The sequence below is a fragment of the Anticarsia gemmatalis genome, chromosome 2 (assembly GCF_050436995.1).
Source record: "Anticarsia gemmatalis isolate Benzon Research Colony breed Stoneville strain chromosome 2, ilAntGemm2 primary, whole genome shotgun sequence".
Classification (NCBI taxonomy): domain Eukaryota; kingdom Metazoa; phylum Arthropoda; class Insecta; order Lepidoptera; family Erebidae; genus Anticarsia; species Anticarsia gemmatalis.
The window spans coordinates 4,826,899-4,841,363 of NC_134746.1; the positions used below are offsets into that span (position 1 = coordinate 4,826,899).

A 14,465-nucleotide genomic window follows, 5' to 3' on the forward strand; every position below is an offset into this window, starting at 1 on the left:
TATTTTAGTACTTATTTGAATAAAACTACCACTTGGAAAAGTTTAAAACTCATTTTGATTTATTCATAATATACATTAAGTCCAAACATCATTATCATAATATATATTTTCAATTTAAACTAACAATTTTCACATAAATAATAAATATATTTTACACACAAGCTAACAATTTACCAACATTAATCACTCTTACTGCACTCTGAACTCTTTTTCATTTTAAGGCTAAAGTTAGGAATGGTTAAGTCATCTTTATCAGATGTGGAATGATTCTTCATGGAGTTTGACGTCATTTTAACAGAAGATAAGTCATCAGCATTACTAAACAAGCCATTAGATACGTTAGAACTGGAGCTTGAGTGATACGTCATTGATTTGAATATCTGAACCGGAGTCGATGTGCGCGCCCTGTTCACACTACAAACACTGTCATTAGTACGCTCATCGCGATTCACTTGTGACTGCTGTTTCAGATCTTCAGGCATCTTAGTTTCAAATAAAGAAATAAATTCCTCTTCTGTATCATTGACATTAGTATTATTGGTGAAAGTAATCTTTTTAGCCAGTTCATTGGTTAAAAATTGTTTCACAGTCATTGAATTAGTAAAACTTGTCTGTTGTTCTGCAGCTTTCGAATTACTTTCAGGTGCTGTCTTTTTATTGTGGATGCCTTTTTTAGACAAGAGCACAGATGAAACTGAATCGGTAACGAGGGCAGGTATATCTTGATTGAAACTTTTAATTTTAAACTGTGAAATACTGGAACTGGATGTATTTGACGACGACGACAAAGCTAGACGCTCTTTCGTTTTCTTTAATGTAGAGGATGCCCACCCCATTCCGAGTCTCTTAAAAGCATTCTCCAAGTCGGGATTCGAAGATATACTTAAAGTGTCAGATGTTTCGCCAATATTCTCTTTGTTGTGGAACACTACACTCGATCTTTTCCTTCCCTTCCGCACTTTTGACAGTGCTAACATTGATAATGTAGACTCTGACGAATAAGTAGTAGAGTTAACGTTAGATGCTGTGTCAAACTTGAAAGGTTCAGTTATAATATTACGTTTGAGCAACTCTGCTATCACATCAGGCAAGCTGCCGTCAGAATGTAATGAACTAACATCGTCATTCATCGCATCCTCTTTATGGATGTCTTCCATATTTGAACCTTCATCTGGTGCTTCAACATTATATTTTTTTGCATATTCATGGATACTTATGAAAGGTTCTAACATTATATCATTAAAATGTTTTAAGTCAATCATTTGGAATTTTGAATCATCCGATGATTCCGTAGACGAAAATTTCAAATGTTTAGGTAGCTCCGTGTTACTTTGAAGTAAGTCAGGGTTTACAGAGTTGTCTCTATCTTTTATTATAGCAGTTTGTCTGACTTCGTCTTTCAAAGAATCTTTATCCTCGTTGGATGATCTATTAGAATTACTCGGAACATCGTTACGAGATGAATGTTTCTTGTTTTTCACACTCATAGGAGAATCTACTTCTATGACAGTTGAGAGTTCGTGTGGAATTATGAATTCCTGACCATGTTTTAAATGCATCCTTGTTAAAGCAGGTGGTGGTTTAGGTCTACATTTAGAAATTTCGGATGTGCTCGTATCTGTAGTCACAGGGGATGCCACTGATGCTAGTGACGGAGTTGATGGCAACGGGTTACATTCCCTAGGCTCTGGCAACTGGAATACTTGTGGTTTAGGAATATCAGTCAAAAACGAGATATACTCGGAGTGTGGCTTTTGTTTTTCAGCATTTGTATGTTCATTTTCTTGGACAAGTTCAGGAGATTCGTTAGCTAATCTATCTGATGCATCCACCGTTTCAATTGGTTCAGTGTTTTTGGTAACCTTGTCAGATTTGTTGTCTGAATGGGAGTCGGTGGAGTCAGAAGCGGATATCTGACTATAAATCAGCGATTTATTTTTCCTGACTTCTTCTAGGACTTTAGCAAGATTCGACAGGCGTTTTGTACACTTTTCCGTGAGATCTGCAATCTTTTCCATATTCTGAAGTTTGTCTTCTGCTAATTTCAAGTCACTATCAATATTCTGGCTAGTTTGCGTGGACATACTCATAGGAATTTCGGTCTTACTTTTATAGTACCGTTGAGACTCTCTGGCGGACTCGGAGTCTTGTGATGTATCGGTTATTGTTGTTTTATGTGACGGATAAAGTGAAGTTTGACTTTTCTTGGGACCCTCTTTTGGAAGAGGAGGAGATACCCCTTTTCGTGAAAGTTTTTCGTCACTAAGGTCCGTTTTAGATGGCTCCCTAGAAGGTGGAATTTTAGCTGCATTATATTCCTTATAAGTAGAGGACGATCTGGAAGGCTGGACTGGTCTGGGCGTGGGAGAACTGCGAGATCTCGTTTTGCTATCGCATGCAATTGAACTTGCAAATGTTTTACTGTTATCATCTGTGGTTGTTGAAAGTGATACTATTTTAGGAGCTTTAGGTTCCTCAGTTTTGTTTCTTTTAATAAAACGTTTAGAAATATTTAAAGACTTCACTTTATGAACTGGTTTACGACGCGGTCTCCGAGTCAATATATTTCTGCTTATAGAATTATACAAGGTCTCAGGGAAATTAGAACGATTGTTCAGGTGTTCTTCTATTATTTGTTGCTTTAGGGCACTCTTAATATACTCTAAAGATATCTTGTTGCCGACTGAAGCTTTTCGTTCATCAACATTATTTGGTACGTTTATAATTGAACTACCAGGCGTGCCGACTGAACTGCACTCTTGGTCTGCTACCTCTATCGCTTTGAGTCCCTCTTTGTTAAGAGCCAACAATTTATTTATGTACTCCTTGATAATTGGATTGAGGCTAGCTGCGGAATTCTTTTTATGTCCCATTGTAGTTTTACATTTATCTTTTCCGTTATTTCTATTTGCAAACATATTTATATTTCGAGGTGGTTGGTTATGTATATTTTTGTTTCTATGACAATAAGTTTTTAAGTTATCTTTCGGAATTTCTCCACAGTCATGGCACTGGCATTTTTTGTTGGATACCCTAGAGACTTTGCGAGCACACGAAACTTTGTGATAGTGTGTCGTATCAGGAGTCTCAAGTGAATGCTTATTTTTTCCACTACCTTCTACATGCATGTTTGTTGTACTTGAGATCTTTGCATGTCTGCATTTTCTATTGTTCTTGTTACATTTCACTTGCTTATATACAGCATTTATGCCTTTCAGTGGATACGTGTCATCATCACCCGTACCAGAATCTTGTCTTAGAAATGAGGGTAAAATCATATCTGGTGGGCTCATATAGGCAGTTGAAGTTGAAGAGCTCATGTGGAAATACATTGGTCTGTGAATAGGCGAGTTTGTAGTTTGAGTGTAGGTAGTCGTTGCAGGCCTAGAAAGTGGCTCAGGCTTCCCATAATTCTGAATAGCTTTATCAGCGACATCCTTTTTCCCCTCACTAGATTGTATCAAACGTATATCTTCGCTAGAATCACTAGATACACTCACACTTTTAGTATTATAGTGAACTGTTTCCCCAACCATTGTTTCTTGAGAATGTTTGGAAACAAGAGGCGATGTTTTCTTCGATTCCTTCCCTGCCATACTTCTGTTTGGCAAAACTTCGTTCATTTTAGAATCTCCAACATTATTAACCTGGCCAATGCTCTGCGACTCCGGAGATTCCAAAGTTATAACATCTATAATTTCACTACCTGATGGATCTTTATAATCACTGACGCTTTCTTTACTTTGTAATTGCTCAGGCTGCTGTGATATATTAGGAGAAGTTTTGTCATCTTTTGCGGAGTCCTTTTTCCTGAGCTGTATGACTACCTCATAGCCATCGTCTTGAAGGAATCCAGCAGCACCTAGGAAGAACTTACCAGCCTCCTGTCCAGTTTCGTCGACAAGTTTTATAAAGCCGCCTTCAGTACGAGCGTTGCTTGCCTTGTCGTTAGTAGCTGTTTTGAATGAAGATGTCGAGGTCGAGGCTGAAGGTTGCTTCGCTGGAGTACGTGTGACTTTTGGAGTTTCTGCAGCTGGAACGCACTCTTTCTCCTTGGATTTATTTAGACATTGGCACTGTTTCTGAGTACTGCAAATAAATTAGTGACATTAATATCTGCACTTTGTCTAATATACCTATGATGATGCTTTTAAATATCTACTAAGGTTGTCTTTTAAAAGAAAAAAGTTATCACCCTCGATTATTCATGAAAGCTAAGGAAATGAGTTACCTTGTAGGAGGGTGAGGACTGATGTCTCCTGTTTGCCACTGCAGCATGGTTGCTAGAAAAAATAAAACAAAATAAATCACTAACTCAATGAATTTCTTTAACAATGTATGTCATGCATCAGTGAATCAACATATTATATTTCATATAAGAAATATAAATACCTTTTTCCGTCTTCTGTGCTTCATGGTGATCCTTGCAACGACATTTCATATTGGAAGTTTGTTCAGTATCTGCTTGATCATTTGTGAAATATATCGAGTTAAGATTTTCCCTGTAAGAAATCATGGTTTCATATTAAATCACGGAAAGATAAAAAAAACCGTTCGCCTAGACATTGGATCAGTTCGGGTGGGGCCAATGAGAAAAACTGGCAAGAAACTCCTGGCTTCTCTTGTTCGCAAAGTATTTATTAGGATTTTAGAATTATGTTATTGATACATTGTGTTTAATTTATATAAAAATCAGGTAAACTAGACGTAAAAATAGGCAGAAAAATAGAATCTGGGGGACTAGAAAAATGAAGGTGTAAAATCACTATATAAGAGATTTCTTGCCACTATCTGCAATTTACGTACGATGATTAGAAAATGAACAACTCCTTTTTACTCATAATATACTGAATCTATTCTTACTTATTGGAAATAGACATAAAACAACCGCGCTAATTATAATGCTGTCTAATTATCAAATGAAGATACCATGAAGAACTATAGACATTGTATGTCTTTTCGATTCGAGTGTGTCCTTTCCGAAACAGTATATTCAAATCTAAGTATCGAGTTTTACACTACTCATTTACCTAGTTCAAGGTGGCACTATACATGTGATATCTACTTGCACAGTACAAAAAAGGACATTATTTACCACCAAGGCCTGCAACCCGTAGATGTTTGCCAGCACTCAACATTAGCAGTATAACTCATCATGTTATAAGTTCCCCTACTAACGGAGAATACGACATGTCATTATAGGGACATAAATATGGGATGTTTAAAATTGCGAAAGTAATCATGCTTACCTTTTATCTTCAGTAACTTTGTAGATACCTAGAACAAAATAAAGATAATATGAGAACTGAAGCATTATTACAAGCCTACAGAAAAAAATATCCATACTATTTCAAGAAGTCCATAAATCAGGCAATTTTGTGTTACCTCTTTAGGTAAGGAGAATATAAATGAGCTGAAAATTATGAAATAAAGAGCTAATGTTATGTTTAGAATAAGCTAAGAAGTCGACCAACCTTCTTTAATATGTTCAAATGAGACAGTATTATCAGCAGTCTTACTGACTGGTTTGCTCATATTATTTAGCAGCCTATTATCTGGTTCATTGTGATTATCCTCACTCACTGACTTCTGAACTTTCTTCATTGAAGTTAATGACTTGGCTATATCACTCAGAATTTTGTTCTTCTTCTTAGCATGTTTGTTTTTTGTGTCAAGAATCTTGTAAATGATAATTCTTTCGGCATCGGAGGAATTCGTGTCTTGTTTGTCTTTCACTTCTTTATCAAGCTTCAAGTTTTCAACAGAACTAGTATCTGAACCTGTAGAAGAGTCATTGCTTGAGTGACTGGCATTCTTGTCTACTATAACAGCTTCAACGCGTTTTTTAACGGGATGTTTCTTGTGACTAGTCGTGTCCTTAGTGGGTGGTGTGTGTTTGTGACGAGACCTGTATTCATGGTAGCTGTCAACTTGGCTGAACTTCACACTGTTGCCAGACTTCCCTTCTTTCATAGAGTTAGGTATAGTGTGGATGGCGAGGTTGCCATCACTCTCCGGTACCGGCATCCAAGAGTACTGGAAGTCTCTATCAGCGAAGTCTTCATCATCATCGCGTTTCGAAGGAGATCCTGATTTGCTGCGGCTTTTATTCTAAAAATAACAAATTATGTTACGGAATACAACTTCTTATTAAGGAGTATTCTCTGCATTATAAGGGCAGTAATTGAAAATATGTAGTTAAGATAAGAAAATGTAAGTGTTGTAAGTTGGAAATGGTACACTAAATATATACTTACAGCACATGAATGTTGTCTCCTACATTCTTTTTCAATTTTCCTGTACTCTTGTTGCATTTTATGTTGACGATTTTCTTTTAGCATTTGTTGTCGATGTTCATCCATGTATGCAGTTTTCTAAAATAAAAAAAACAATTAGACTAATTTTGTGGAAGAATTACTCTATTTCAATGACAACAGATAATTGCATTCCTACTAGCTTAATATATAAAAAAATATATAAAGCCTAAAAAATATATAATAGCCTTATATAAAGGATTCACCAAAGAATGGCTGAATATATTTTTTGAAATTTGTATATATATTTTAGGAAAAAGATTTTACAATAACTTCATGATACTCACAGTAACTTTAACTTTATCTTTCGGCAAAGAATTGAGAAAGTTAATAGTATCTTTGTATTCTTTCTCAACAGTCTGCTTAGTCACAGCCACTTTACTTCTCATGTCTTGAACTTTTTTCTGATACTCCTTGTCTTTCTCATAGAGAGTTGAAACCTCCTTCATAGCCTGGGAGTATGCATCCTCCTCTGTTTGCAAGTCTCTTACCACAAGTGGTTCATCACCTTGTGGCATATCTCTCGTATCTCTTGTTTGGTGGTTGTACAGTTGCACAGAGCTTTTCCTACTAAGTACTACATCTGGTTTAGTTGTGTCTGGAACAACACTACTTCTGCCTGGACCTGTAAGACAAAGTTTTTATTCAACTAACTCTTGGGTGATGGGAATTTAACACAAAAGGAAATAGTCATGTAAGCCAGATGAACCAGATTAAATGAAGGTATGGTAATTAGTTTCAATGAAATTGAACATTATTTACAGGTTAATTAATGTACTAAGTTATACAATGTATGTATCTTAATATGAAAATGCCTTATAACCACATCTAATGGAATGGAGCCATGAATGAACTTCCAACTTATCGCTTACTAAGTCTTTGACACATTTTATTTCTTCTAAACGGACTGGTTGTTCTCAATACCGGAGAAGGCACCACAGCAGGCTTCTTCTCAGGTGTAATGGAACTAAAGATTCTATTTATTTGAGAGTTAGTGACAGATTTAAACTGTCTCGCCTGGACCGAACTCTTTTGTTTATTGATACTTTGAGCACAGAACTCGCAACCTCTCTCAGCATGCCACGAAGGCATTGGAATAACTTGTTCATCTAGCACATGACACACGGAGAAAGGACTACCTTCATTCTTAGAACTTCTAGTTCGAAGAATGGTCTGTTTCAAATTATGTATATCATCTGTTTGCCTTCTATTTGTAGTTGGAGGGTCTGTTTCTCTTAACCGCAGTTTCCGGCTTTGTAGATACTCAGAAACTAGTGTCAAGGAAGGTCTTACACTCTCTCTAGTTTCAGAAACAACTACATGCCTGCCTCGTAAGTCTGAAGGCATTTCTTTACTAAGAGCAAATAAATCCAGTCTCTTGCTCTTTTCCACATTGTCATCATCTTTTAAGCTAATAATGTCATCTTTAGGGAGTACTAAGGCTGGGACAGCTGGCTCCCACTCATTGGGCATAGTCTCAACTTCCCATTGTGTGGCCATATCATTCTTAGTTATATTATCTTGTTCAATTTTGTTACTATCTCCATCTTTAGTGCTTTCTTTTCCAACTTCTGTAGAACTAACAGCTTTTTGAGTTGTGTCATCAGAAACCTTTGATGTTGTACTTTTTGATAACAATTTATTTGCCACCACTGATGACTTTTCTCTACTCAATTCATTGGCTGTCTCTCTGGAAACATAAAACCAGTTCATGTATGTATTAGAATATTCAAATTACCCATATACATAGTGTGTTACAAATAACTGTTAAGTCAATTAGTTACAACAAAGAGTTACCTATTTGCAAGTATATTTTAAAAGACAACTTATTATTACCTAGCCTGTAGTTTTCGATCCAAAAGCTTCTTCTGTTCATCTAATTTATCCTGCCTCTTTTTTCTTAACTCAGCTGCAGCTTCTTTGCCTCTTAACTTCGATAAATCTGTTTTAGTTACTGTATCTGAAATGTTCAAAACAATATGACACCAAAAAATAATTTTAAATTTAATTACACTTAGTATGTTTGCTGCTGTCATAGTAGCTACCAAAAGTTAGAAGATGCGATACAAAACAATATTCAATAAACTATTAGATGCAATCTGTTGCATTTCTTTACCTTGTTGAGTTAAGTCGGATGCACTCTGATGACTCGCGCCAACGTTATTTACGCCTCTCGCATACAATACTTCCAGGCGTTTGACAAGTTTCTCTTGCCGGTCAAAATATTCTTTTTGTTTCTTAGCGTCGAGATCAACGACCTGCCGCAAAGTTTCGACCTTAGCGCGCTGTCGTATCTTTTTAGCGATGTCCTTAGATTGCTCCCGAACCTAAAACATATTGAAACACGTTAAACAACTTAAAGAGTACTGTCTACTAAACTAATTTGAAAAATAGTGATTAAATTGCAATGCAAAATACAAATAGTGACAAAATTCAAACCTGTTGAAGTCTTAGCTTTCGTCGTCGGAGAAATTCATTTGTTTTTAAAGTTTCTGTCTCAGAAGTCATCTTGACATTTGACTTAAAATCAAACAAGGTTTCTTATTTACATATTAGAAATTAAATTAGTTTATTAAATTATTGTGTTATAAACTTATCTCTAATTCAATTTAACAACAACTTCATGGAAAACAATAAACTTAGTTCAAAAATCAAACAAATGTCAACCAACGTATTTGTTGACAGATAAGCGCAAGTGCGAAATAGAGTAGTCTCTACATAACCACGTTAGTTTTAGTCGAATATTCATAATTATTACTATAATTATAACAGTCTCGGGTTTTTACGTGCGGTACACAACAAACATAGATAAAATGTGTATTTACTTTTAAAATACCAGGGTACAAAAAAAAAGAAGTGAATTAATTGTAATCAGTATTTATTTTGTTACACAAATCAGATTAACATTATACTTTTATATTCCGATACTGTAGGTAATAATGTTTACTTATACATCATTGATTATATTACTTTACTATAGATTTACGAAAAAAAAAAGGGTTTACTACCCAATTTTTTAGCAAATCTTTAACACCTCATATAATTTTGCCATCTAAAATTGTCTAATTTTATCGCTAAAGAAAAAAGACATGAAATTCAACTATTGTGCACCAGTTACTTTTGTAACTTACTTTAATCTATTATATAATATTTTCACCTAGAGCTCCTCCGAGACCGGCACCAACGCCGCCTCCTAGACCTCCACTTTACACACCATCTGAACCTTCACTAGTGCCAACGCCTTTTCCTACCCCAGTGCCTGTAATATTTTCTGGGTCAGTAATATCTGTGCCTCCAGAACTCTCAGTCGGGGCTTTATCTGAACTACTGCTGTCATTTACTTCGGGAGTGCGCTCTGAATCCTGGTTAGTGTCTCCCCTGGAGCCATTGCTGGCGTCTTTTGAATTATTATCTGTGACGTCTTTCAGATTATCAACTACGCCTCCAGAGCCGCCACCAGAGCCAGTTCCAGTATCTTCGTTATTGCCACCGGTACCACTGCCAGCGCCTTCGCCTGATCCGCTTGCAGCCCCATCTCCTAACACACCACCCAGACCGGCACCTAGCCCAGCGCCTAAGCCACCGTCTAAAATTCCACCAAGTCCTGCTCCAAGACCAGCACCTAGCCCACCACCGAGACCCTCAGCTAGACCACTACTATCATCATCGCCTTTTCCTGGACTACTACCTGTGTTTTTGTCTGTGCCTTCACCAGTATTTCCAGCAGAATCTTCTGAGCCTTCTCCCAGGCTTCCCTTTGAGCCTCCTAAGTTACCACCGTTTTCGGAACTAGCATCATTTTGTCCGCTACCAGCGTCAGTGTCTTTACCTAAACCAGTAGTGATCGTCCCAGTTGGATCATTTACAATGCCAGCATTTCCTGGACTTTTGTAATCGTCAGAGTTAGAGTTATTGTTGTCGTCTATTATCGGAGTGTCCTCAGAACCGCCGCTACCCTTGCCTATTCCAATACCATCACCGTTGCCGGTGCCCACGCCTTCACCCGAGCCACTGGCAGTACCGTCTCCTAATACACCACCCAAACCAGCGCCTAGGCCAACGCCCAGGCCTCCATCTAATAACCCTCCAAGTTCTCCCCCGAGACCTACGCCTAACCCACCACCTAGACCTCCACCTAGTCCATTACTATCACTATTGTCTCCTTTTGACCCATTACTTTCTCCGGTTCCGTCTTCAGAAGTTCCACCAGGTTTATCTGAGCCACCGCCAGCGCCTTCTCCTGAGCCAGCACCAGCGCCTCCTCCTGATCCACCGGCAGCGCCTCCTCCGGAGCCTCCGCCAGCGCCTCCTCCGGAGCCACCACCGGCGCCTCCTCCTGATCCACCGGCAGCGCCTCCTCCGGAGCCTCCGCCAGCGCCTCCTCCGGAGCCACCACCGGCGCCTCCTCCTGAGCCAGCACCAGCGCCTCCTCCTGAGCCAGCACCGGCACCTCCTCCTGAGCCAGCACCGGCGCCTTCTCCTGAGCCAGCACCAGCGCCTCCTCCTGAGCCAGCACCGGCACCTCCTCCTGAGCCAGCACCGGCGCCTCCTCCTGATCCACCGGCAGCGCCTCCTCCGGAGCCTCCGCCAGCGCCTCCTCCGGAGCCACCACCGGCGCCTCCTCCTGATCCACCGGCAGCGCCTCCTCCGGAGCCTCCGCCAGCGCCTCCTCCGGAGCCACCACCGGCGCCTCCTCCTGAGCCAGCACCAGCGCCTCCTCCTGATCCACCGGCAGCGCCTCCTCCGGAGCCTCCGCCAGCACCTCCTCCGGAGCCACCACCGGCGCCTCCTCCTGAGCCAGCACCGGCACCTCCTCCGGAGCCACCACCGGCGCCTCCTCCGGAGCCACCACCGGCACCTCCTCCGGAGCCACCACCGGCGCCTCCTCCGGAGCCACCACCGGCGCCTCCTCCTGAGCCAGCACCAGCGCCTCCTCCTGAGCCAGCACCGGCACCTCCTCCTGAGCCAGCACCGGCGCCTCCTCCTGAGCCAGCACCGGCACCTCCTCCGGAGCCACCACCGGCGCCTCCTCCGGAGCCACCACCGGCGCCTCCTCCTGAGCCAGCACCAGCGCCTCCTCCTGAGCCAGCACCGGCACCTCCTCCTGAGTCAGCACCGGCGCCTCCTCCTGAGCCAGCACCAGCGCCTCCTCCTGAGCCAGCACCAGCGCCTCCTCCTGAACCACCACCTACTCTGGAGCCACAATTTCGCGTCGCAGTGTATATTAAAGCATCGACCATCTGCCTGATAGCATCGTCACCAATTTGACCCTGCTGTCCACTCCGCTCCTTATCTTTAAATAATTTTGTCCATTGCAGTAAAGCGTTTAGGTCTTGAAGAGCAGAACTGCAAGAGTCATAACATACTCTTGTAGTTGTGGGGTACATTGCACACGGGCATGGCGAGTGATAAACCCATTGAGCCTGACACACCTGTGGATAACAAGCATTATTTTTACTGTAAAATACGAGTTATGGTCTTTACAAATAATATTGTAATCATAAATTAAGTTTGAAAAACGTTTACGACTAAAGTCCAACAACTTACTAGAGAGCTTGGTGTGCTAGTTACGCGTCCGGCGGCAGCTGACGGTGACCAGTTTGATACAACTATTTTATTTTTGAAACACACAGCACAATAATTAAAATCTAGGTAAATCGTGCTTGCCGGAGCTCTCTTCAAGTTGTCGGACTATAACAGGATATAAACAAGACAACAAACATGCATGCAAAACTTACAGTGAAAAGTGTAGTGAGCGCAAGTATCCACGCTATTCGCATGCACAGGTAAGCCATGGTCCTCAACTGGTCAAACAGAATCAACAACACCTGCCTATATATATATTCGTATCCTGCATATCTACGCACGTACGAATTTAATTAAATATCCACATGAACCCCTATCAATACTCAAGTATTTAAAATTTAAATTACATCAGCTAAAAGTCACGTAAAGTGTGACAAATGGACGCACAATTAAATTGTCAAAGGACTTTATGAAGAAACTGTTTTAAATAATCCTTTATGTAAAGTGTGAGCATACATATTTTTATCTCAAATCAAAATTCAGTAATAAGTAACTTTAATTTTGCCAATGTTCTTACTTAAAAACGTTTTCCAAACTAAAATTCGTACAACTCTTACGATATCCGTGTCTTTTTGTATCCTGTAAAATCGCCTATTTGGACGTTAGATAACTCTACGAAACTACTGTTTTGGGATTGATATAAAATTTGATATGCATCAATTCTCGTAACTCTTCAAATCCCAATTGCCAGTCTTCAAGTCCAAAACAAGAAACTTCAAAATGTTCTAAGTGGTTCTACCAGACTTTATTTAAAGAAAGAAGAACTCTAAAAGAGTTTAACGTTCCGCTTATGTATATTTTCAAGAATAAGATTAATCAACAAGAAGTTTTTAGCAAGGGCTTTCTCATCTAAAACTAAGATATTCACGATCATGTAGATACAGTGGAATGCCACACATTTCTTACGAGTATCACATAAGTAGTTACTTTGAAAAGCATCATGAATGAATTTCAAAACACAAACAAATAGATTGTATACTTATAATTTATTTTATTTTCACATTTTCTTTATCAACATTCGTTTACAAAAAGAACAAATTAAAAAAAGAAGTGATTATTACGATACATTTAGAAACCAATTTAACAAAGATTTATCAGTACAACTGTTTAAACTTTGGACATAAGACCAACTTAATTCTTATTATTTAGCTGCACTGTAGCCATGGCTTTGATCCCAATTGCACTTTACAGCTTATAGAATGTCTCCAACAGCTCCGAGGCCGCCGCCGAGACCGCCGCCAAGACCTAGACCCCCTCCTAATCCTCCACCTAGACCACCGCCAGCACCAGCGCCGCCGCCTATACCACCACCGAGACCTCCGCCTAGGCCGAGACCACCTCCCAAGCCTCCGCCTAGGCCGCCTCCAGCTCCAGCACCACCGCCAGCGCCACCTCCGGCACCGCCTCCTAAGCCACCACCAGCGCCGGCGCCCCCACCTGCACCACCACCAGCACCAGCACCAGCGCCAGCACCACCGCCTGCACCACCGCCTATTCCACCCCCTAAACCACCTCCTATACCACCCCCTAAGCCACCACCAATTCCACCACCGATTCCACCACCAATTCCACCACCGATGCCACCACCAATCCCGCCACCAGCGCCTCCACTACCAGCATTATTCGCGCCACAGTTTTGCGTAGCAGTATACACTAACGCGTTAACCAACTTCATGATGATCTCATCGCTGAGCCCATTGCTCGGCTGAGCACACGGTTCTTCTACTGCTTTAGCCAGTTGCAACAACATGCTTAAGTCGTCAAGTGCTGCACTGCATGAGTCGTAACGTATTCTTGAGTTGGATGGGCATACTGCGAATGGGCTGCGGCTCACCCATTGCGCTTGAGATCCCTAAAGACAACATAGATTATTAAATAAAGTTAGTCAGTTTATATTAAACAAATTATAATGGATTCAATCCTGCCGTTTTCATCTTATTATAGTGTTTTTATTCAGCAAAATCTCTGCCAACTTATCCTCCCTTTTCTTTGTTTTTTTGAACCAGTGCTTTTATCAGTTTCCTATACTTATAGTTACTTACAAATGCAATAAATTTAATATATTAATGAAAACTTACCGTAAGCAGGGAAGCGACTACAAATAGCCAAGCTATCTGTATGAGAGACATGGTTCACAAGTTAGTAAAATATAAGTCACCACACTTTATATACACTTTTCTATGTATTACCACATTTGTACGCATTAATTTGAAAACTATGTAAGATATTTCGTTAGACCGTATCAATATTATATGTTAATTAAATAACAAGTGCGCGCAAAGTCACGTAGAGTGTGTCATATGAATTTACGGCTAAATAGTCAGAAGGTTGGCCAAGAACCTAAGTAGGTATACGCAAAAAGGAAACACAACTTGTCCCAAAAACAAAATCACTTATGTTACGGTGTTAGAAATTGTTACATCAGGATAATCTAAGAACGCCATTTATAGGTAGATGATGAATATACTAATTTACTAACGTCTAAGAAAATCATAATCAAACTCACAATGTTATCTTCTACCTGAAAAATCTTTCTGGATAAAGATAGATGCTCTTCGTTGCCTG

At 40.0% G+C, this 14,465-nt stretch overlaps 3 protein-coding genes across 5 annotated transcripts; all 3 read right to left on the minus strand.

Moving 5' to 3' along the window:
- Window positions 1-32: 32 nt before the first annotated feature.
- On the minus strand, window positions 33-14,426 carry LOC142980269 (uncharacterized). 3 transcript variants are annotated; one of them, XM_076125642.1, is made up of 13 exons: window positions 14,407-14,426; window positions 8,754-8,834; window positions 8,431-8,641; window positions 8,151-8,274; window positions 7,187-8,004; window positions 6,602-6,939; window positions 6,258-6,374; window positions 5,475-6,111; window positions 5,250-5,277; window positions 5,096-5,173; window positions 4,393-4,502; window positions 4,232-4,283; window positions 33-4,089 (listed from the first exon to the last, which is right to left on the minus strand). In XM_076125642.1, the coding sequence occupies exons 2-13, from the start codon at window positions 8,820-8,822 to the stop codon at window positions 180-182; spliced, it is 6,492 nt and encodes a 2,163-aa protein (XP_075981757.1). In that variant the 5' UTR covers window positions 8,823-8,834; window positions 14,407-14,426; the 3' UTR covers window positions 33-179. The 3 variants fall into 3 exon arrangements, with proteins under 3 accessions (XP_075981757.1, XP_075981747.1, XP_075981765.1); XM_076125632.1 differs by lacking the exon at window positions 14,407-14,426 and having other exon boundaries at window positions 8,754-9,041; XM_076125650.1 differs by lacking the exons at window positions 5,096-5,173; window positions 14,407-14,426 and having other exon boundaries at window positions 8,754-9,039.
- LOC142986244 (uncharacterized) lies at window positions 10,312-12,109 on the minus strand. Its single transcript, XM_076134621.1, has 3 exons — window positions 12,053-12,109; window positions 11,681-11,746; window positions 10,312-11,502 (listed from the first exon to the last, which is right to left on the minus strand). The coding sequence occupies exons 1-3, from the start codon at window positions 12,107-12,109 to the stop codon at window positions 10,450-10,452; spliced, it is 1,176 nt and encodes a 391-aa protein (XP_075990736.1). The 3' UTR covers window positions 10,312-10,449.
- Window positions 12,872-14,100, minus strand: LOC142980288 (uncharacterized). The gene is made up of 2 exons (XM_076125661.1): window positions 13,979-14,100; window positions 12,872-13,752 (listed from the first exon to the last, which is right to left on the minus strand). The coding sequence occupies exons 1-2, from the start codon at window positions 14,027-14,029 to the stop codon at window positions 13,093-13,095; spliced, it is 711 nt and encodes a 236-aa protein (XP_075981776.1). The 5' UTR covers window positions 14,030-14,100; the 3' UTR covers window positions 12,872-13,092.
- Window positions 14,427-14,465: the final 39 nt, after the last annotated feature.

Excerpts from the sequence above, each read along its gene's own strand:
- LOC142986244 (XM_076134621.1), bottom strand. The coding sequence starts at position 12,109 with ATGGCTTACCTGTGCATGCGAATAGCGTGGATACTTGCGCTCACTACA. Across the intron at positions 11,747-12,052 it reads CGCTCACTACACTTTTCACT|GTGTGTCAGGCTCAATGGGT; the intron begins GTAAGTTTTGCA and ends TGTTATCCACAG. Across the intron at positions 11,503-11,680 it reads TGTACCCCACAACTACAAGA|GTGGTGGTTCAGGAGGAGGC; the intron begins GTATGTTATGAC and ends GCTCCAGAGTAG.
- LOC142980288 (XM_076125661.1), bottom strand. The coding sequence starts at position 14,029 with ATGTCTCTCATACAGATAGCTTGGCTATTTGTAGTCGCTTCCCTGCTT. Across the intron at positions 13,753-13,978 it reads TAGTCGCTTCCCTGCTTACG|GGATCTCAAGCGCAATGGGT; the intron begins GTAAGTTTTCAT and ends TGTTGTCTTTAG.
- LOC142980269 (XM_076125642.1), bottom strand. The coding sequence starts at position 8,822 with ATGACTTCTGAGACAGAAACTTTAAAAACAAATGAATTTCTCCGACGA. Across the intron at positions 6,940-7,186 it reads TAAAATGTGTCAAAGACTTA|GTCCAGGCAGAAGTAGTGTT; the intron begins GTAAGCGATAAG and ends TTTGTCTTACAG. Across the intron at positions 6,375-6,601 it reads AAGATAAAGTTAAAGTTACT|AAAACTGCATACATGGATGA; the intron begins GTGAGTATCATG and ends TTTTTATTTTAG.